Consider the following 23,271-nt stretch of genomic DNA (forward strand, 5'->3'; position numbering starts at 1 on the left):
GTTTTTTTGTTTGTTTGTTTGTTTTAGTTTCTTATTTTCTTTCTTTTTATGATTATTATTTTTTAAAGATTTATTTACTTATTAGTCTTCTGTCTGCATGTTTGCCTGCACACTAGAAGAGGGCACAAGATCTCATTACAGATGGTTGTGAGCCACTGTGTGGTTGCTGGGAATTGAACTCAGGAACACTAAAGAAGCAGCCAGTGCTCTTAACCTCTGAGCCATCTCTCAAGCCCCTCTGAGCCATCTCTCTAGCACCCCTCCCCTTTGTGTAATTATGTCTTTTTTCTCCACTAGTAATCTTAACACACTGCTGTTGGGGGGACCCCAAAAACCAACAGCAAGAAAAAGTGAAGCCAGTAAGACATACGCAAGTCCAGGCTGGTGATGCAGCTCCAGGAAGAGTCTGCTTCTCATGCAGAAGCCGAGTATCATCCCCAGCACACACACAGTCTAGCCACACTAAGATTCTGTCCAAGTCAACCGCACCAATCAGGTGCTTGTTAAACTGCCTCCAAACATGCTGACTTAGAAAGTATGCAAAGTTGTTCCATGTGGCATCTCTGCCATTCACAGTATCTACACAGAGGCTTTCCCTTGGTTCTGTAATGATTGACACAGTAACATTTGCAGTATGCCACTTTGATTTGCTGCTGCTTCTGCCAGTAATTATGTGTGGGGACCCAAAGAGGTGGAGGCTGTGAAATTTGTTTGTTTTGGTGCTGGGATGTTAGATTAGTTGGAGCCCTGTCAAATGATACTGTGATGTTTGATGTGTGAGGTGAGTTAGGTAGTGATGGCTTTTAAATTTTGTGCTTCTAGATGGTTCGAAGGCTAGAAGTACAGTGGATTCAAAGGTAAGCATGGACCTCCCTCCTGCTCAGCCTCTCTGGATGTGTATGTGTGCTTGCATGAATGTGCGTCTGTGCATGAATGTGTGAATGACTTGTGGCTTGCGTTTAGAGAGACAGCATCAACACACTGAAACCATTTTGAACTTACATGGAATGCTGGATTGCACAACACAGAGGAAGCCCTAGCTGTGGGGGTGCACCCTATGACAGACCTGGGTAGCACAGGTGGTACATTCCTTCTTACTCTGTGGCTGGCTGGGTGGCTGACCCCTGACATCCTCCTCTCCTTGTTCTTTTTCTCCTCATTCTTCCTCATTTCTCCTATTTACCCTCTCTACCTGCCAGCCCCGCCTATCCTTCATCGCTTTATTAGACCATCAGGTGTTTTACACAGGCATAGTAACATAGCGTCACTGAGTTAAACAAATACAGGGTAAACAGAAGTCACACACCTGAAAATAATACTCCCCAGCAGTACAGCGTACTGACATCCAGGTCATGGGAAGTTGTCATGAGCCTTTAATCAGATATTTATTGGATATCATGATTCTGAAAACACTGCAGGGTCGGCAGGGTGCTGCTCAGGCCCAGAAAGGACCTGCTGTGATTAGACAGGGTTGAGGTCTGGGCTAGCCTAGAGCTTTGTAATGTAAAACAAGGTTTGTGGGGCTGGGGAGATGGAAGACTGGTAGGGAAGGGGTGAGAGAGGTGTTACTGCGCAGAAGTGAACAGAAGAGCAGAGAAGGGTTTACTTTGGAATGTCCTGATTCTTCATTGAAGGTACTGTGTTATTTTCTTGTAGACAGGGTCTCCTGTAGCCCAGGCTGGCTTCACCTTGTTACATAGCCATGGCTGGCCTTGAACTCCTGGTCCTCCTGCCTCTGCCTCCCAAGCATGGGTGCACATAACCAGGCCTGGCTTTGCTTGCTTGTTTTCTTCCTTCTAACCTATTGTGAAGGCATGATTGGACAATAAGCTGCCCATATTTACAGTGACAGTTAGATACATTTGACTGTTAGGTAGTGGTGGTGTACACTTTTAATCCCAGCACTTGAGAGGCAGAGGCAGACAAATCTCTGTTAAGTTCGAGGCCAGCCTGGTCTACAGAGTGAGTTCCAAGATAGGATCCAAAGCTACAGAGAAATCCTATCTTGAAAAACCAAAAAAGAAAAAAAAAGGATACATTTTACATTTGACCTGCCAGTCAAGATGGTGGATGTGTTCACCATCTAAGAGGCTTCTCATGCTCCTTTTTCATCCTGTGCCCAGGAAACAGTCGCTGCAGTAGACAGCAGCTTTAGGGGCCTTATGGAAATGAGCCACACACGGTGTGTTCTTCCTTTGCCTTTGTTCAGCACAACCATCAGAGTTTTTCCTGCTCCTATGTGTGTGTAGCTGGTTTCTTTCCATGGCTTGCTGTCAGTCTCTTGGCTTGTGCAGAAGACAGTGCTCTGGTATTTCAAGTCTGGAGCAGATTCCAGGTGGGACCTTCTGCTCTGCCCAGGGCAGCAAGCATCCTTGGTCCTGCACAAGCTGTATTATATACATGTAATGCCCATAGAGGCCAAAACAGGGCATCAGATCCTCTAGGATTGGAATTGTAGTCAGTTGTGAGATGCTGTGTTCTGGGAATTGAGCCCAGGACCTTTGCAGAAAATATGCAGTGGTCTTAATCATTGAGCTCTCAGCCCCCAACTAGCTTTGATCTTCTTAAGCTTCTTTTCTGTCACTTTTGGCCTGAAGCAGATTGTTGTGTCTTTTAGGCAACAGCAGAGACATCCGTCTCAATTCATAAGAATGATGGGGCAGTTTCGTTTCAGGTATGTGTCACCTTGGAGTAAAGTTTACTCCCATTTCTATGTGCTGAGGTCCCTAACTTATTTCTGAGTCTGGGAGCTGTGACCGAGGCTGTGAGCATCTCTTTATTCTTCACTTCCAGTTCTTTTTTAACATCAGCACTGATGACCAAGAAGGCCTATACAGTCTTTACTTCCACAAATGCCCAAGCAACAAGCCTACTGAGCAGGTGTCATTCAGCCTGAATGTGAGTACCTCATGGGGCATTCACAAGGGTGCTATCAGTGTGAGACATCTGCTTCTCCGGAAGAACAGGGTGGATTCTGGGGAGGTTTTTTGTTTTGTTTGCTTTGGTCTTGGCGCTGGGCTGAAGCAGGCTTTGTTCCCCCTTGGCCATTGAGGGCATGTAAATGCCACTTTGAGAAAGTGGGGCTTGTCAGCACCCTGCAGTGGGTAGGGTGCTCCTGCAGAGGACTCGTGAAGAAGAAAGTGTAGCGTTGGATGGGGTAACAAGCAGCTTGCTTGATACCCGCTGGCACACATGCCCTCAAGCTTCAGTGAGGCAGCTATGAGTGTGTGTTGTCTAAGAGGGATCCATCTTCCGCTGGCTGCAGATTGTCATCACTGAGAAGAACCCTGACAGCTTCCTCTCTGCTGGGGAGATTCCTCTCCCCAAACTGTACGTTTCCATGGCCTTGTTCTTCTTCCTTTCTGGGACCATCTGGATTCATATCCTTCGGAAGCGAAGGTAAGTGCTCTGTGTGTGTGGAGAGCTGTATGTTTCAGGCTGCTGGATTCTGCCCCTGGGGAGATAGCACTGAACAGCCCTGCCATCTTCCAGAGTATCTTCCCCGAGACCTAGAGGCTAGTGAGAGGCACTGCCTACGGCACTGTTGACTGACTCTTAGTGTTTTGTTTAGAAAGCTTATCCAAATATTAGTGTAAACACACAAGCAAACACGATGCACTGGCCTAGTGTTGTCTAGCAGAGACACTAGCCCAGGGAGCTTCACAGGGAGTATGTTGGGTCGTGCCTTTCCAGGCGATCCGTCTTGAGAGGAGTGAGTGAGGATGCCACTGCCTAAGTGGAAGCATACAGCCTCCAGCTCTGCAGGTTTCAGCCCAAAGCCTCCCTGGACTTTCTGTTGTCTGCCTGGAGCTTGAGCCCCGGAAAAAACCCTTGAGAGTCTATCTGTCTTTCACCAGAACCTTTGTCCTAAAGCCCCGAGGCTCTGACTTTCTGTTCTCTGTTTTTGAGGGGAGTGGCTACGTGGGTATGGATTCTATGTCTTCCTGCCCAGAAATCTTAGAACAAAATAATGTGAAGCATTAAAAGGCCCCTAGACTTAGTGTGTGCAGGTCTGATACACCGTGTTACCCAAAACTCACATGGTAATTAGGTGCACAGACCCCCCTTCCTGGAGCACGGGGTGGAAGTCTTGAGTGCCTTTTAACAGGCACTCCGAGTCTTGGATGTGGCCCTTCTAAAAGGATCTGCATGTTGGCAAGATGACTTAAATGCTGCCTAGCCTAATGATGACTTGAGTTCAGTCCCCTGGTTCTGTGTGGTAGAAAAAGAAAACTGACTCCGGCAAGTTGTCCTCTGACCTGTATGTGTGCACTGAGGCTCTCCCCCAGCACACACTTGGCTTGTGGCTTCCTGTCCAGCTCTCTTCACTGTGTCTCTTTCTTCATCTACAAAACTGGGGCAGTAATGATTGCCCTTCTTTCTGCGGGTCCTCTTATGTCCTTAGCTCTGCTCTGTGTCTTTGTCCCATCAGGATGCTATGCAAATGAGGTGCTTCTAGACCCCTTACTTGCCTGTAATTCCTTGTGTTTCGTTTCCCTTTGTTCAGCAGTGGCAATGTCATTGTCTTGGCTCACTTGGATAAAATAGTGGCTATGGTTTTAAATCTGTGGTTAAGTGGGGCTGACCTATTTTGTGCCAGTTACACTTTTAACTTTGTGTGGATGTGTACACATCAAAAAGATGCAACTTAAACCATCTCCATGTCATAGCATGTGGATGTCCGTAGGTTGGAAGTTTGTATTTCACTTAGTCATGTGACCCCCCAGGGCTGCCAGGAGTTTTAGGACAGACACTTGTTACCTTCATAGACCTGGAAAGAATGAGACATCTTTGTCACATAAGTGTACTGAGGCCCAGAGAGTAGATGTGAGAGCCAGCCTGACTGCACTGGGGCTGGAGGCCAGGGCCGCCTGCTGGTGCCTGCCTCTCCTTTCTGGGTTACCATGCCGTGCACCCGAGTGTGAGCGAGGAGGGCTGGGCTGGCAGAGGCAGGCAACTTATGATTTTCCGTGTTTAGAGGTTGGCGGCCGTCCTAGGCTTGTTGAGGTAGAGCTGTGCCATTTCAGAGATGAAGGTCATCAGGGCCGAGTCAGTGGCAGGCCCAGGTTGCCATGGTTTCAGAGCCTTTCATTGACAGGATGTGAGAGTGGCCTTTCACAGTGGGCAGTGTTGCACTCTGGCTAACATTCCCCCCCGCCCCCAGGCTGCTCTGGCCTTGACTTCCTTTTTGACCTTCAAGTAAGTGGTCTCTAGAACAGGAAAGTACCCAGGAAATGAGCCCAGAAGCCCCGTGTGCGTCAGCCTATGGTGTGGTGTGGTCTCATCGTCGCTGTGTGCATGCTCCTCTCCCAAGTAACCGTCCCCCTTACTTCCTGTCCCTTACCCACTTTTCCCCAACCATGGAAAGTAACCCCAATATGCTGACTATACACTTTGGGACATTTGTAAGGAATGTACCGAAAGTGTTGTCTGCAGAGGCAGCTGTATAAATTCGGTGTTGCCTTTTCCATCAGCTGTTCTGCTGTGTCTGCATCCAGAGTCTCATGGGCTGCCTTGTCATGCACTGCAGTCTTTAGAGACAGGGCTGCATCCAGGCTGCTGCTGCTGTCCCTGCTGCCCAGACAGTGCTGGATAATCTGCTCTCCTACTCTCTGAGATCTCCTTGGGACTTGTCCTCTGAGGAACAGTCCCGAGTGGAGACCCACAGGGTTGTGGCCTGCTCTGGCTGAGTTGCGTTGTTGTTGGATTGCCCACCATGTGGCTGCACCATTTTCCACTTTTGTCAGGGGAGCCTGAGCCCTGTCAGCATCCTCTTTCCACAGCTGACCTCTTGATCTGTGCCAGTCTGGTGTGTGTAACTGCTGGGCCTTACTTCCCGTGTCTCCAAATGTTCTTGCTAGGGACTATCATTGCAGGCCTATATTGTTTGCATATTTTTCTGTTGGATTTTCTTATTGTCTGGCTGCTTTGCATGAACAAAACTCTTATGTGTTCTAGACCGACCCTTTCCCTAGCTCCATATGCAGGTTTTGTCTCTGGTGATTCTGGTCACTTGGCTTGTCAGCAGTGTGTGTTATTGAATGAAGGTTTTGATTGTGATGGAGCCCCACTGTCTAATTTTGTCTTTACAGTAGTGCTTCTTGGATCTAAGGGACCCTTTGGGTGTGTTTCATTCAGGGCTGAGCTATTCTAGAATCCCTCTGGATAAGTGGGCAGTGAATCCAGCTTTACTTTCTTCTGCGTGTAGTTCCAGGTGATTTTCTGCCACCACAATCACATAACAGTGTGCCCTTTCCCATCGAGTTGGATCACTTTCTCTTCCATCAAGCTTCTATGCATGTGTGGATCTTCCTTGTGCACTCTCTTGTCTGCTACACTGGTTTACCCCTCATGGTGGCAAATACACTGTTCCTATTCCATGTGATATTCACCAGTCTGGCTGCTGCCAATGTCTTGATGTGAGAGAGTGTACACATGGCCTAGACTCTTACTCAAGTTTTTGTATATTTTGAGAGTTTTATTTTTCTCCAAAACAGCCAGGAGTTCCTACCTGCGGGGGTGGGGGTAGACACAGGAGGAAGAGTCTAATGCCCAGAGCCCAAGGGTGGCCTGGAACCTGTGAGGGGAGATGTGGGTGGGGACTTTATCCACTGGGCTGGTAAGTGGGAAAGAAGGGCATGATGATGGCAATTTCTCCTCACCTGTTACCATGGCCACCTCCCAGACTTTCTGTGTTGGGCTCAGACATTTGCTGTTATATCTCATTTTTTGTCTTCCTTGGGATTTTACATTGTCTCTGGGACTGCCCTCCTTATTCCTGTGTGACTGACTCGGTGTGGTTTCCAGGGAGCAAGGTGGTAGGCTGTGTTAGATGCCTATCCTAGCACGCCTCAGCAGCCATCCTGCCTGTCTGTAGTGTAGCTCCCAGTCAACTGCATTAGACTGTGTTGGAAATGTTGTGATAAGACACCATGACCAAGGCAACTTACAGAGGGAGAGTTTACTTGAGGGTGGCAGTTTCCAAGGGTGAGTCCATGCCCGTCATGGTGGAGAGCAGGGCAGCTGCAGGCATGGTGCCAGAGCAGCAGCTGAGAACTCACATCCACCAACAAGGCCACACACACCTCTTCATCCTTCCCAGTTTACCAACTAGGGACCAAGTATTCAACCTTATGAACCTATAGGGACCCTTCTCACTTAAATCACCACAGACTCATCTGAGGCCGTTCCTACTGGCAAAAACTACTTTGTAGAAAGAAACAAAAATGACTTCATGTTTGTGGTTTGCTCAGGTTGTACTTGCTGCTTGCTTAGAAATGTATCTGATGAAGCTGGGCATGGTGGCACACACCTTTATTCCCAGCACTTGGAAGGCAGAGGGAGGCAGATCTCTGTGAGTTCCAGGACAGCCTGGTCTACATAGTGAGTTCCAGGACAGCCAGGACTATATACAGAGAGATCCTGTCTCAAAAAAAAAAAGTGCCTGTGGCTGCCTTTGGGAAGTGGAATTTTCTAATTCTTTCTTCTCTCTTTTTATAGGAATGATGTGTTTAAAATTCACTGGTTGATGGCGGCCCTTCCTTTCACCAAGTCTCTTTCGTTGGTGTTCCATGCAGTATGTATTAGCCTTTGGGGTCATTTATGAAGTGAAGGATGTGCATACCTGATTGGGAAAATAAGTTAGAAGGCAGAGGAAAGGTGGGAGACGAGGGAAAGAATGTGTTTCTCATAGAGTCCCTTGTGCAGAGAACTGGCCATGGGGCCAGTGAACTCAGCCTCCTGACCTACTTACAGGCCACAGTCTCTCCAGAACACTGGCTTTTGTTCTTACTGTTTTTGAGACCATCTCACTCTGTAGTCCAGGCTGGCCTCGAACTCATGATTCTCCTGGCTTAACCTGCTGAGTGCTGAGATTACAAATGTAGGTCTCTGTGCACATCAAACACACATCCCGCATGTTCCTGTCATCTGGAGACACTGTGCTCCCTGCTGGGTCGTTGCTGGACTCCCCTCATTTTACTCAGCATCCTTGTATTCCTGCCAGTGAAGTTCAGTATCAGTAAACTTTTTGGAGAAAAAAAAAAACAAATCTTACAATGGTCAGGAACCCAAGAACTGAGAACTAGTGCACATCAAAATGAGCTTGCCTGTGGAGCCAAGATCACGGTTTCCCTGATTTTGGGTCCGCAAGGTATGTATAAAGTGCATGTGGTTGGCTCTCCTGCTACACTTGAAAATGGAATCATAGAAGAAAGCAAAAATACTCCCAGTTAAAACAACAGGGCATGACAGTTACTTTGGGTAATTACCCCTTTGGATATAAGTTAACAGATTCTTGGGAGGGCCCTAAGCCACTTTAAAATCTAGATGCCATTTAGAAAATGAGGGCTGTCTGCCATGGCCAGCTCTCCCAGTCCTGCTGGAGTCTTCCTTATAAGCTCCAATGCTTGGCGGTCCCAAGTGTCTAAACTTGGAGATTGTTGAAGTCAGTAGGACTTCGAGACAGCGTGTTTGACTGGGGAGTGAGAACATTTGCCAATGTAAATGAAGAGAGTGACCTGGGCCGAGTGTTAGGGTCTTTTAAGCCTCTGTCAACTTTTCTCAGTTAAGTGTGTTAGAACACTGGTGTATTTGCTGGTGACTTGGCAGTGGAGGTATTAGACGGTGGGGTGGGCGGGCACAACCCAGTCCCCATCCCAAGGTTTCCTGGAGTCATGTATTGATTCACCCTGCACTGAGGTGCATGGCACAGCCTTTCTGAAACACAGCTGTTTGATTTCAGATCGACTATCACTACATCTCCTCGCAGGGCTTCCCGATTGAAGGCTGGGCTGTTGTGTACTACATAACTCATCTGTAAGTATGCAGGCCCACAAGACAGTGGCGCTAGTGTATGCACCACGAAAGGGTTTCCAAAGATGTTTACAGGCTAGAACTGGGGATGTGGCTCCGTTGGTAGAGTGCTTGCCAGGCATGAATGACTCCCTCTGCTCCATTCCCAGCACTGTAGAACTCAGGTGTAGTGGTGCACACCCATGACCCTAGACTCAGAAGGTGGAGATAGGCAGGGGACTTGTTCAAGATCATCTTTGACTGCATTTTGAGTTAAAAGTTTGAGCTAGCTTTGATTATGTAAGATCTTGTCTCAAAAAAAAAATAAATAAATAAAAAGAAATGGGGTGGCTAGAGAGATGGCTCAGTGGTTAAGAGCACTGGCTGCTCATCCAGAGGTCCTGAGTTCAATTCCCAGCCACCACATGGTGGCTCACAACCATCTATAATGGAATCCGATGCCTTCTTCTGAACTACAGGCGTGCATACATACATACAAACAGAGCACTCATATATGTAACAAATAAATCTTAAAGAAAAGAAGAAGAGATTGGGGGTGTGTGGAACCATGGAATGTGTTGACAGAGTGACCGACAGGACTGGAGTCTGTGGGGCCTGGTCATATTCGTGAAATGTTCTGTCTTCCAGTCTGAAGGGGGCGCTGCTGTTCATCACCATCGCTCTCATCGGCACTGGCTGGGCCTTCATCAAGCACATCTTGTCTGATAAAGACAAGAAGATCTTCATGATCGTCATTCCGCTGCAGGTACTAGAACTGTGGCTGACTTGTCAGTCCTCCCTGGCTTTGGACAGGACTCAGCTCCAGACCTGTCTGAGGGAGTCAGCTCGGTTGGAGTCCTGAGCTTTTACCATTGCAGACTGCAGATAGGGGCTCCCTTTCTGACTGACAGACCTAGGCATCAGGTATGTGCTGGAAGTCCTGGTGGCTCCTCGTCTTCAGACAGAGAGCATCCTCGATTGTGGTAGAGACCTGCAGAGAAATGAGGAACAAATGCTCTCATGCCTTCTGCTTCCTGTAGCAGAAGGGTTCTCTTCCTGAGTGGGCTCGGGTGCCCTCCAGTGTTGCAGAACTGAGTAGCTTCAGAGAGTTTTCCTACAGGGTGGACATACCCTGCATGGTGGTCAACCCCATAGGGCTGACATTTTTTAACTTACCCTGTGTTTGGAGGACCTGTGGTTTGCCTTACACCAGCAGTCCATGGAAGGAAGCAGAGACTGGAACTGAGGGCAACACGGCCAGGTACCTCTTCCTAACTGCCTGGTCACAGCCATGCCTTTGGTGAGGTCAGCTCCTCTTGTTTAAGACCATAGCATAGATGTGATTGGCAGGAGAGGAAGGAAGAGGGAAATTTCCAGGTCCGGGTCATCTCTGGGGGTTGATTGGCTGCTTGGTAGCATTCAGCAAGCAGGGAGAAGCGTGGGTTAGCACCAGACCTGTGGCTTAAACCAGTTGCTGTAGGTTTTCAGGGAGAAAGTTAACATTCAGAATGGTCTAGAAGGGTCTTGTAATGGAGATGGAGCTTGACGGGTTGTTTAAGAAAAGGAATGTGGTCACAGATAACTGTGACACTGTTGTCAGAGGAACCAGGCAGGCTAAGGTCTGCTAGTGACCAGATTACCAGGGCCAGCTCCAGGCAGATGGGGTTCCGTGCCCTGCCATGGTTTGGTGGGTGTGTCATTGTTGGGGTCCGATGCCCCAACATAAACTATTTTTCTCTCTCTGAACCAGCGTGGAGGCGCGGGAATAATTGAGACACATTTCACACAGCAGTGTCGGAAGGGAGTCTTAGGGTTCATTCAGATCCTGAAGATCACTCATATTTATTATCCAAACACCTTTTATCCCCCAAGGTAAACTGAGGTGGAAGTTCATTAACATTCTGTTTTTGGGGTAGCAGGACTACAGTCACGTCTATAGCACTGTCACTAGCTTGAAATCGACACCTCTTTTTAGGCATATACATAATTACAAAGCAAAGGAGCAGCGTATCCTGAGCTTTTGTTAGGGGAGCCACAGCCTGTCTGGAAGGGTACGTGCCTGCTTCGGATACTAACCATGGCCCAAAAGCTTGCCTGTCACACCATGTAGAAATATGGGCCTACATGTCATGGCAGAGCCTGAGTTCTCCTTGCACTCTGGGATGTTCACGCTCCTCTGGCAGATTCAGGCTGTTTTGTCCGTTGACTCCTCCCCCGACTTGAGCTGGGTGTGATGAAGAACCCTCTGTTCTGCTGACTCCTAAAGGTGAACACGCAGGCCACGTTGAATATCACCCCAAGGAAATAAGGATGTTTGAAACTAAAGATAAGGAAGTTAGTGTTTAGACAATGGGACTGGTCTGGGAAGGTCCTGACCAAGGTCTAAGCAGCTTCCTTTTGCGATGAGGAATACCAGAGAGTTTCTTTGCTTTTTCCTTTGTTTTTTGTCGTGGCACGTGGTGTGCAACCCAGGACCTTGAACAGGCAAGGCAAACACTCTGCTGAACCCCGCCCTAACCCTTACCTGTAGCAGGAGTGAGTAAAGTGGTGTTGAAGAGGATTGTGGGGCGTGGCTCCACACTGCCTTTCATGCAGTCTGTGTGAACTGGGTTGCGTTTATAGACTAGGCTAGAAACCAGCAAGCCCAACAATTGTCCTGTCTCCGTCCCACTCTAAGCTGGGGTTACAGTGTGTTCAGGACCCCTGGCTTGTTAAATGGGTGCTGGGATCCAACTTCTGATCCTCACGATTGCTTGGCAAGCATCTTAGCTGCTGTGCTCTCTCTAGCCTCAACATGCCTCATTATCTCTGCATCACAGCTCGTGGGTTCTCTGGAGGAAGCATCACAGACCAGAAACTTCCCTGATGCACAGTGGCTTCTTAATTAAGCCAGCTGAAAACTCTTCAGTGTTGCTGAGAGCCCAAGGGTGGGGCTAAAATCACAAGGCAAAGCCTCAGTTGTGGAAATAGAAGCAAGACATGAGGCAGATGAGCCTCAGGATGGGCTGTGTGGATAGGGCCAGACTGGCTAGCCCATGTGAGGAGTGGAGCTCTCATATCCACACTTCCTGCCGCTCCAACCTCTCTTCTCTGGATCAGCCACTTAGAATTGTTGTTCCTGAGGAGGGTTGGAATCCTGGCTGTGGGATGTGAAGTGCCACCTGCTTAGTAGCTTTTGGGACTGCCTGAGGCTTTGGGTGCCAAGGCAAAGTGTTCCCATTACCCATGGCTACATACCACCCCAGACTTAATGATTTGAAGCAACACCAAGTAATAAATCTCCATTCTGAGGGCCAGGGATTTGGGGAGTATCTTTATTGGGTAGGCTTGACCTAGGGCCTAGTTGCAATCTTGGTGGCTGGGGTTTGGGATATTGTAGTCTTCACTGAGTCTGTGTCCTGGACTGGGCAGACCTGATGGAACAGAGGAGAAACAGCTGAGGTTCCTTGGGTATCTCTCTTAACATAATTTCTTCACCATGGCAGTACAAGGGAGTCAAACTACTGTATGAGAAGGCTCAGGTTTCTGTAGCCCAGCAGAGGACCAGGAGGAAGCTGTGCCCACTTTGGAAGTCAAGCAGCGGTTAGAACCTGTCACAGGCCTGAGAGGTTCAGGGGTTGGCGAGCTGAGAGGCAAGGCTCTCAAGGGGCTTATGGGTGACAGTAGCCCTGCAGCCACAGGGGGCTTCCCGCTTTGGGCCACTGTCATAGCCACTTATGACTTGGCGTCTTCTGTTGTAGGTGCTGGCAAATGTGGCCTACATCATCATAGAGTCTACCGAGGAAGGCACGACCGAGTATGGCTTGTGGAAGGACTCTCTCTTCCTGGTTGACTTGCTGTGCTGCGGGGCCATCCTCTTCCCAGTGGTGTGGTAAGTGACTTAGAAAGGCAGCACGCGTGCGGCCAGACTCACATGGATGTCTGAAAAGATGACCCTGTGGACCCCAGACTGCCCCATATAACAGCTAGGGCTGGGATTCTGGGACTTCACAATACCCCAGGCCTTAGCTACTGAGAGTCATCAATAGAGCTGGTCTGGCCCATAGGCCAAAAGGCCCAGCTCTAACCCAGTCGAGAGGTTCTAGAAGGGAAAGTGTAAAATGTCCGCCAGAATTTGGTAAGGGCTAAGTAGGAGAATCCTTCTTCTTGCCGGTTTAGATGAAAAATGAGAACAGACTCCGACATAAGACTAGTGCTTGTTCTCAGGCCACCCAGGGTTAGGGCTCCGGAGAGTGACGTCTCTGACCCAGGAATGCCAGGCTTCCAGCTCGTGCTTCAGTTGTGTGAAAAGAGCTTCATTGCTGTGCCCTATGAGGAGGACAGTCTTCTGAGTCCTGGCAGAGAGGTGCAGGTTGCTATGTAGTGCGGTCAGGTGGAAAGAACAGGCTGATGACAACACAGCTCCCTGCTCATCCTGTGTCTGGCTCATAGCTTCTCCAGTGCAGTTCATGCTCTATTAATGTTGAGGGAGTGAGGTGTGTTCTTTGGCAGCATCCATTGCTGTAAGTCAGTGCTTTCCAGAATCCTAAGGTTGTCGGGTATACTATCCAGCCACTATAATTATTGAGAGCCTGGTTCTAGTTAGAGTCACCCCCCCCCCCCAGTCTTATGTTGTATAACATAAGTATTCATGTTATATATGTTATATATGAATACTTCTGCTGGTATAGAGAACTAGGAGGACTGGGATGTGGCCTTGGTGGCAGAGTTCTTGCCTAGCATGCTTGAAGCCATGGGTTCCTTCCCCAGTACCATATAACAGGCAGTGCGGTGCATTTGTAATCTTGGCATGGAGGAAGTAGAGGCAGAAGGATCCTAAATTCCAGATCATTCTCTGCTACATAACAAGTTTGAGGCCAGCCTGGGCTACATGAGATCCTGTCTCACAAAAAAAAGAAATTGGGGTGAGACCACTACCATGCAGTCTCCTCAGCTGCCCTACCATCCTGCCCTGTTACCATCAGGATGGCCAGTGCTGTTTTCAGGTAGTAAAGAGCTTGCTAAGAAGCAGGAGTTAGGTCCTATTCTTAACGGCTGTCGTTGTTGAAACACTAAAGTACAAGGGTCCCAGATGAGCATTGTCTTAGTTGCTTTTCTGTTGCCATGGATAAGATACCGTGACCAAGGCAACTTATAGAAGAGAGAGTTTATTTCGGGCTTATGATTTGAGCTGTTTAAGAGTCCATGACCATCATAGCAGGGAGCATGGCAGCAGGCAGGCTGACATGGCATAGGAGTAGTAGCTGAGACCTCACATCTTGCTCTGTAAGTAGAAAGCAGAAAGTGCTAACTCAACCTCAAAATCCTACCTCCTGTGACACCCCCGTCCAACAAGACCACACCTTCTAATCCTTCCCAAACACTTCCACCAACTGGGGCCCAAGTATTCAAGTGTTTGTGTCTATGGGGAGTGGGGTAGGGAGAGCATTCTCATTTAAACCACTGCAAGTATAGATCCACCAAGCCACCAGTGGTCATTTCTTGTCACTTGATCATGCACTGAGAAGGTACCCAATGGTGATATTCCTTATGATGCACATCCTAAAAGTTGCTGCAAGAGATGAGATGCTAATAAACACAGAAGAGGCAGCATCAGTGGGCCACTGAGATGATTCAGTAACTGCCAAGCCCAATGACCTGAGTTTCATCCCTGGAACCCACATGAGGGAAGGAGAAAACCAGTACCAGCAAGTTGTTCTCTGACCTCCACATGAGGGTGTGCATACACGTACACATCAAGATATAACTACAAATAAGTAGCACTATTGAATTTCTGAAACGTTTGATTCAGCCAGCCTTTGTTCAACAGCAACATAAACCATCTTTCTGCTGATAGTATTCGTGTGTTCACTTTCTCATGAAGTTTGGGGCAGTACCTTGCTGAGGTTTTTAGGTATGATTTATCTGTAGATAACAGGGTCAACATTAGACCAGGAGCCCCACCTGTAGATTCCTGGCCTGCCTCCATTGTCCTTCCTTGTCTGTCTGCTCAGTGCAGGCTTTCCCCTGTGGCTGTGAGCTGTGCCTGCAGCTCCAAGTCTTTCTTAGTTTGTCTTGTTCCTTGAGTGGGGATTCACTGTGAGTGGGCTCCTGAGTGGTGGGATAGCAGGCATGCACCACAGAGCCTGGCTTCATGGCATCTTTAGTAATGTTAATGTCCCCTTCCTGGAGCATAGTGATGGTGGTCACTTATTGCAGTGCTGCCAGAGATGGCCGTTTCCAGAGCTGTAAATCTTACCAAGTGCAGTGAGTTTACATGAAGCCTGCTAGACCTCAGTTAGGAATCAGCAACGGCTTTCTCTCGGGCCACTACACCCTGACAGGGCTGCTCAATATGTTCACTGTCTTCTAGGGACAGGGTGGCTTGGGGAATGAGAACCAAGTTTTATGATGGGTGTTTCCACTGCCCCTCCTGCTGACCCGGATTCTGCCAGCAGAGGGCAGCCTCATCTCAGCTTGAGTACCATAAATGGCCAAATGTGGTCTGGCAGAGAGAGACCTCTTGTGTTAGGGAGGGTGCTGTCCAGTCATCTGGTCTGACCTTTTTGGTTTACAGTGGGGGTTCAGGTCCCAAGCTACTAGAGCCAGAAATAGAAGAGAATGCAGGCTCCTCTACTAACCTCTGCTCTCCACATGATTATTTTTAGGTCAATCAGACATTTACAAGAAGCCTCAGCCACAGATGGAAAAGGCAAGTTCCCTTGTGCTCCCTTGTGTCCCCCCCCCCCCTGCACTGGCATTTGTCCTGCTGAAAACTGGGGCACAGGACAGGCAGGGATTGGGGGTTTGGTGGGGAAGCAGGTGCCAGGTGACAGAGACAGAGACAGTTGTACAGGGAGGCCTGGGGCAGTAGCCCTGTGTCCTGCTGTCCATTGTGATTGTGATATTTACATTTTAAAAAATCATTTAAAATTTTGTTTTGTTTTGTTTCTTATTTTATATTTTTTATTTATTTTATATATGAACCATAGTTCCTCCCTCCTCTCCCCCTCCCCCCCTACCTCCCATCCACTCCTCAGAAAGGGTAAGGCCTCCCATGGGAGTCACCTAAACCTGGCACATCAAGTTGAGGCAGAACCAAGCCCCTCCCCTCTGCATCAAGGCTGGGTGGGGCATCCCACCATAGGGATTAGGCTCTCAAAAGCCAGTTCATGTGCCAGGAACAGATCCTGGTCCCATTGCCAGGGGCCCCACAAACAGACCAAGTCACACAAATGTCCCCATTCAGAGGGCCTAGGTTAGTCCCATGCAGGCTCCCTAGCTATGGGTCCAGAGTTCCTAAGTTCCTACTATCTCAAGTCAGCTGTCTCTGTTTGCTTCCCCATCATGATCTTGACCTCCCTGCTCATATACTTTCTCCTCCCACTCTTCAGCTGGACTCCTGGCTGTTTTGTTTTCCCAGACACGGTTTCTCTGTGTAACCCTGGCTGTCCTGGAACTCGCTCTGTAGACCAGGCTGGCCTCAAACTCAAAGATCTGCCTGCCTCTACCTCCTGACTGCTGTGTATAAAGGTGTGCACCACCACCTGGTCCAGGATCTTCACTTTTCTAAACTAAATCCAGTAGAAAATCTTGTCTTGGTGGAATATATTGGGGTCTGGGAAGGGTCAAAGAGCTGTGTCCCACGGGTAGAGATGGCAGTGTTCAGCATCCTTCTGGTTACAGCAGCACACTGTGTGTCGATGTTTGTTTGACTTCTGCATTGCCTGGTGTCCCAGCATTTCCCTCTGTGTTGCGGGGAGTGACCGGTGTGTTTCTGGTCTGCTCCAGTTTGTGGACTGGCCCACCAGGTGGAGGAACAGTGCTCCTGGAACACATGAAATTGCTCAGCTAACTGCATTCCGGAGTTTTATTTCTGAGCCTTCGTTTTGTCTTGTTTTTGTTAGAAGAATATGGGTTCATTTTACAATATGTGGAAAATAATATACTAGCTGCAAATAATTCCATAGGCTTGATAATTTATGTCAAGTTATTTCACTTTGGGGGTAGTTTTGTGTTTGTTTTAAAAGACTTAGTTATCTTTTTATGTACATTGGGGTTTTGCCTGCGTGTATGTCTGTGTGAGAGAGTCAGGTCCCCTGAAACTGGAGTTACAGACAGTTGTGAGCTGCCATGTGGGTGCTGGGAATTGAATCTGGGTCCTTTGGAAGAGCAGCTGGTGCTCTGAACTGCTGAACCATCTCTCCAACCCCGTTTTCTGGTTTTGGTGTTGAGACTGAAGGAAGACATGGACTTTGCCACTGAGCTGCGCTCCCTCCCTGCCATGTCTTAGTGTCTATTGAATTGCATGACTCCTGACTTTGAGGTTTCACTTCACTTCAAGACCTGAGTGTGCTCCCTGGGTCATTTATGTTCTGTTCAGCTTGAGCCCAGAATAGTCCACACCGTTTTCCAGGCTCCTGCAGCTCTGGGCAGCCCTGTATCGGAGACTGCCCTGGTCAGAGCCTAGTCACTACCCAGTAGCCTCCGCAGGTGCCTAGTGCCAGCTTTGATCTCTCTAGTGCTGAAGTACAACCTCTCTGTCATGTGCTTTCTCCTCTTTCCTTCCAGAGCCTTTGACACTTGCCCCCCACCCCCATGCCCTCAGCTGCAGCTGTAGTACAGACAGTTTGGATAGCGTGCCAGTGACATCTAGTCCCGGGCAAAAGCCCACCTGCCTCCTGCAGTGGGCAGAGGGAGCAGAGGGAATGAACAAGGTAGATGCGGGGTTCTGAGGAAGCCCCTGCCTTGGGGGAAGCCTGCCTGGCTGCTAGGGATGTTCTGAGCCTGTTGTTTTGTTGTTTTGTGTATGTTATATTAAAAGGTGACTTACTGTTTTTATAACTTAATGCATAGGGACATTCCTCAGTGTATCCAGATGGGACAGTTTATGTTTTTAAATTTTACTTTATATGTGTTGTTCTGCCTGCAGATAGGCCATATAGCATATGAGTGAGTTACAGATGGTTGTGAGCTGCCATGTTTGTGCTGGGAATTGAACCTGGGAAGAGCAGCCAGTGCTCATAGCTGCCACACCATCACTCCAGTCCTTTGTCTTTCTTTCCTGTTTTTGAGACAGGTCTCACTGGATAGGACTGGCTATCCGGTCTCATAACTTTCTTCCTTGCTTGGTTTGGTGTTTCTAAATTAAGATCCACCGTCTTCCTTCCGCTGCTTCTTCTAGCCTCTGCCTTCCCCACTTGGTCCTCCATCTTGTCTTAAGGCCCTGAGTGTGACTGGAGATTGGTCTGTGATGATTCACCCACACTGATCCTAGCTAAGGATGGCAAGAAAGGGCTTGGCCTATGGCACAGCAGGTTCTGCAGTAAAGAGACTCTACGGAGAAGTTATTTTCTGTCTAAACTGGTGATTCTCAACTTTCCTAACGCTGAAACCTTATGTTGTGGTGACCCCAGCCATAAATTATTTTCACTGTTACTTCATAACTGTGGTTTTGCTACTGTTATGAATTGTAACTATCTGATATGCAGATAGTTTTAGGCATCTCCTGAGAAGGGGTCAGGACTCAACAGTTGACAATTGTTGGTCTAGACCAAGGGCCCATGGAGGTCATTCCTGTATCTTCCATTAGGTGGCGGTATGAGACCTCTGCATTTATGAAAACAGCCTGGCTTCTTCCCATGAGGAAGTGTATGTACAGGAGGGTGAGAGGCGAAATGAAGGCGTCATCTCTGTAGGATGGTTTTGAGCTGATCCACAGTGTGTTCTTCACTCTGTTCTTCGAAAAGTAACTTCCATAGTCCAGGAAGCCATGTTCCCTCAGTGGAAGTCCCCACAGAGAAACATAGGACCAGCACTCTGCTAACAGGTCAGGGTCAGTGTCACTACCATATGGCCCTGACTAAGGGGTGGGCAATGTTCTTCCAGACCTTTGGTCCCCCTCTGTGGGAAGGTCTGCCCTAGGATCTGGAGGTGCGTGGTCAGATGAAGCCTGGTGTCACCGCCTCTCCTCATCTCGTTACTCATTGATCTGTCACCTGGCCTCAGCGGTGACTTTGGCATGTTTAGGTGCAGTGCAGACTGCGTGAGCAAGAATGCTGATCAGCATGGCTTCCTAGGAGTGTGTGTGGAGCTCGTGTGCACCCTTTGTCTCTGGGTTCCCTTTGGCTGAACTTGAGGAAGAGCAAAGGAAATCATTAAGGAGAAGCTGCCCGAGCCCTGCCTTTTTCTTTCCCACCACACACTGGGGGTTCTCTCCGGTCATCTGTCATTGCAGTCTGTAGCCTTGGAGGGGCACGGTGGTTGTCCATGCTCAGCTTCCTGCCAAGATCTGCTGACCACTTGGCCTTGGAACCTGCAACCAGGTTCCTGCTCTCTCCAGCTCTCTCTGGCGTCATGACCTGACAGGACTGGCTTCTGAATACACTGCATAACTTGATTGGTGGACCCTACCTCTAGCTTTTACTTTCTGTTCCTGAGGGAAAGGCAGAGGAAGTATTCTAAAGAATCTTCCATTTTCCATGTGCTTCAGAAACATGAGGTGTGATTGGAGCTGTAGGCTGGTGGAGGCATGGCCTTGTTCTGAGTGGCTGCCATGTTCAGAAAGGGACCATGGCCTAGGATGTCATTTTAGCACTCTCAGGCTCTTTGGGTCACGTTGGCTTCAAGTCTGACATTGTAGTGTCTTAGTCACTGTGTGTGAAGAGACACCATGGCTGCAGCAGCTCTAACAAATGAAAACATTTCATTGGGGGCTGCTTACGGTTGCAGAGGTTTAGTTCATTATCATCATGGCAGGGGGCATGGTGGCAGGCATGTCGACATGGTGCTGAGAAACAGCTGAGAGTGACATCCTGATCCACAGACAAAGAGGGTAAGAGAGCCTGGGCCTGGCACGGGCTTTTGAAACCTCAGAGTCGCCCCGAGTCACATACTTCCACCAATAAGTATATGAGCCTCTGGGAGCCATTCTCACTCAGACCACCACATGGTGCTCCTCACTGACAGGTTGAACAGCCATGCCTGTGCGGGATGGGGCAGCAGCCCCACATCACAACAATCACCGAATTATTTTTAATATTTTATTTTCTGTGCGTGGGTATTTTGCCTCTGTGTGTGTGTGTGTATGTGTGTGTGTGCGTGCATGCACCATATACATGCCTGGTGCCCTTGACAGCCAGAAAAGGGTAACAGATTCCGTGGAACTGGAGCTGTAGACTGTGAGCTGCCACATGGATGCTGAGAATCAAACTGAGGTCCTCTTCAAGAGCAGTGAGTGCTCTTAACCTCACAGTCATCTCTCTCCAGCCAAGCCACCAAATTCTTTACTGGCATTACTTGTGGGGTGACCCAGGTCTGTGTCCTTTCAGAATGTCTGTGATGATATAGCAAGTAGTTGTATCAAGTCTCAGGCCCAGTGCCTGTCTATATCCAGTGTGGAAGGATGGAGAGGACACTCGGTACTGCAGTGAGTGAGAAGCCACGAGTCTAAAGAAAGGACAGCCACTGTGTCACTCGGGAATGAGTGAAGTGAACATGTCACAGAGGAAACAGCTGGCAGTGTTTATTGCCGGATACAAGTTGAGGACAAAGTACAGCATAGGAGAGTTCACGGCTGTCACATGAGCCAGTGTCCTAGTCTTCAAACCCTCCAGGGCGTGCAGAAGGAACACTACCAGTGTGGAGTTGATTTAGAAGTGCTTCAGTGTTTGAGAGCGGTGCCGGTCACTGAAACTGTGCTCCACCTGATGCATGGCGTCACACTGTTCCACCTGGTAGGTGACATCACAGGCAGGCAGGGGCACAACTTCAGAAGGCAGAATCAGGGCCTTGTGAATGTTGCTCACCCCCAGGACACTGTGTTTATTTGAGATGTGCTAGCCCCCAGTGGCTGGTAAACTTGAACTGTTTCTGAGTGTTCAGTCCTGTGCTGCTCTAGGTGTTCCCATGGTTGTGCAGCTGTCAGCACCGTCCATCGCCAATTCTCTAACTTCCCAAACTGAAGCTGTGCCCTCCCACTCCTTAACCCTGGCTCCACCACCACCGCCACCCTTTGTGAATTCGGCTGCTCTGGGACCTGTTAGTGGTGTCTGCACTGTTTGCCTTTTTGTGTCTGGCTTGTTCAACTTAGCACAGTTTCCTAAAGTTGGTCCACATCATAAGCCTGGGCCTACATTTCCTGACTCTTTAGTGCTGACTAATACCGCATTATATGTATGCACCTTTTTTCACTCACCATCCAGGTGTCAAGGGTCATTTGAGTTGCTGTCACCTTTTGGTTATGGTGGGCTTGGGTGTACACATTCCTGTTTAGGTCTGCTGTGTTGTTTATATCTGCTTAAAGGCATCGAATCTCATGGTCCTCCTGTGTCTGTTTGCCAAAGCATCTGCACCATTATACATTCTTGCCCGGATCCCATGTTGGATTCTGACTCTTTCACATCATCACCGGCACTTTCTAGGTTTTTTGGTGTGAATTTGGATTGAACTGAGGCTCTCAGTGCTCAGCACTTGCCTACCCAGGAGGTGTGCATTCATAGACCATTTTTGTTTGTATTGTTCTGTTGCCATCTGTTCTAGGTTTATTTCTGGTGCTGTAAAACCTATCCTGGTAAGAAGCTTTTAGAAAGGTAGAAAAGAGTTTAGGGTTACAGTTTCAGGCTACAGTTCATTATTGGGGAAAGTCAAGGCAGGGACTTAAAACAGCACATTCACACTAAAGAGCAGGAGAATCAACATAGATCCTTGCATACGTGCTTCTGCTCAGCTAGCTTTCCCCCCCTACACTGTTCTGTACCTCCTGCATAGAGAGTGGTGCCTCCCACAGTGGACAAGTCTTCCTACATCAGTTATCAGTCAAGACAGTCTCCCACGGGCCAACCTGACCTAGACTCTCTGAGACTCTCCTTCCGGGTGTCTGTTTGCCACAACAGATGGTGGTTTAACCGTGGAAACAATTATCAGGCACGCCTGTGAGGATTATCTAGATTAGGTTATTGAGGTGGGAAGATCTACTCTAAATGTGGGGCACCCTGTGCTGGGGTTTCAGGTTGTGTAAGAAGGAGAAAGCAAGCTAAACCAGCCTTTGTCTCTGCTTCCTGACTGCGGACACAGTGACCAGCGACACTGCCACCGTGCCTTGCCTGCTGCGATGGAGCAGGCTTTGTGCAGTCGTGAGACAGTAGCTGCAGCTTCCTAGCGAGGGTGACGCTGCCTCATGTGCTTTCCCTTTGCATTTGCTGGTGACTAGTGGCGCCGTCCAGACTCCAGGAGCTTATTGGCCATTAGTGTATCTTCTTTGGGAAGATGTTATTTCAAATCATTTGCCCGTGTTTTCACTGGATCATGCTGTGCTTTAGTTATGATCCATGTGCCTCCATCACATCCCATGTGCTGGGATTACAGACATGTACCACCACGCCCATTTTTATGGGTGCTGAAGATCAAACTAGACAACCGTAACAACTCAGCTGTATCCGCATGTTTTTATAAATAATACTGTATTTGACTGTAGCCATGACTGTCTGCAGCGGCAGAGTTGGGTAGTCACAGGGATTTGAGGGTCCACAGAGCTTAACATCTGCTCTCCTGCCCTGCACAGACAAAGTTTGCCACCCCCGGCTACTTTAGGCACTTAAGAGATGTCATGTTTCAGACCACATATACCATGCACTGGTCCTGACTGCTGGCCTGGCCTTGTGCTTCAGCGTTAACCCTGGCTGCTTTTAAGGCTTTGCTGAATTCCAGCTTGGTGGCCTGAGCTGTGCTCGTCAAGCCTTAGACTGCTCTGCTGTCCTACCTCGCCTGTCATGTGGGGACTGTGTACTTCTTGTCAACTAGTTAGTGTCTCATGGGAGACTATGTACTTCCCCTTAACTAGTTAGTGTCTCTTGAGGGACTGTATACTTCTCCTTAACTAGTTAGTGTCTCTTGAGGGACTGTATACTTCCCCTTAACTAGTTAGTATCTCATGGGAGACTGTGTACTTCCCCTTAACTAGTTAGTGTCTCGTGAGGGATTGTGTACTTCCCCTTAACTAGTCAGTATCTCGTGAGGGACTGTGTACTTCCCCTTAACTAGTTAGTGTTTCATGGGAGACTATGTACTTCCCCTTAACTAGTCAGTGTCTCGTGAGGGATTGTGTACTTCCCCTTAACTAGTTAGTGTTTCATGGGAGACTGTGTACTTCCCCTTAACTAGTTAGTGTTTCATGGGAGACTGTGTACTTCCCCTTAACTAGTTAGTGTTTCATGGGAGACTGTGTACTTCCCCTTAACTAGTTAGTGTTTCATGGGAGACTGTGTACTTCCCCTTAACTAGTTAGTGTTTCATGGGAGACTGTGTACTTCCCCTTAACTAGTTAGTGTTTCATGGGAGACTGTGTACTTCCCCTTAACTAGTTAGTGTTTCATGGGAGACTGTGTACTTCCCCTTAACTAGTTAGTGTTTCATGGGAGACTATGTACTTCCCCTTAACTAGTCAGTGTCTCGTGAGGGACTGTGTACTTCCCCTTAACTAGTTAGTGTTTCATGGGAGAC

At 48.4% G+C, this 23,271-nt stretch overlaps 1 protein-coding gene across 1 annotated transcript in view; it reads left to right on the plus strand.

The window, feature by feature from the left end:
* Gpr107 (G protein-coupled receptor 107) overlaps positions 1-23,271 on the plus strand; it is a 62,606-nt gene that overhangs the window by 20,198 nt on the left and 19,137 nt on the right. Inside the window, exons 6-14 of the mRNA XM_041674417.1 lie at positions 823-857; positions 2,618-2,674; positions 2,794-2,898; positions 3,266-3,399; positions 7,501-7,576; positions 8,744-8,817; positions 9,442-9,559; positions 12,534-12,664; positions 15,441-15,484. Of these exons, the coding sequence (XP_041530351.1) occupies positions 823-857; positions 2,618-2,674; positions 2,794-2,898; positions 3,266-3,399; positions 7,501-7,576; positions 8,744-8,817; positions 9,442-9,559; positions 12,534-12,664; positions 15,441-15,484 (774 nt within the window). The remainder of the gene's footprint in view (positions 1-822; positions 858-2,617; positions 2,675-2,793; positions 2,899-3,265; positions 3,400-7,500; positions 7,577-8,743; positions 8,818-9,441; positions 9,560-12,533; positions 12,665-15,440; positions 15,485-23,271) is intronic.

Source organism: Microtus oregoni, unplaced genomic scaffold (genome assembly GCF_018167655.1).
Source record: "Microtus oregoni isolate MIOR12 unplaced genomic scaffold, Mior012 000025F_ref0000491, whole genome shotgun sequence".
Classification (NCBI taxonomy): Eukaryota; Metazoa; Chordata; class Mammalia; order Rodentia; family Cricetidae; genus Microtus; species Microtus oregoni.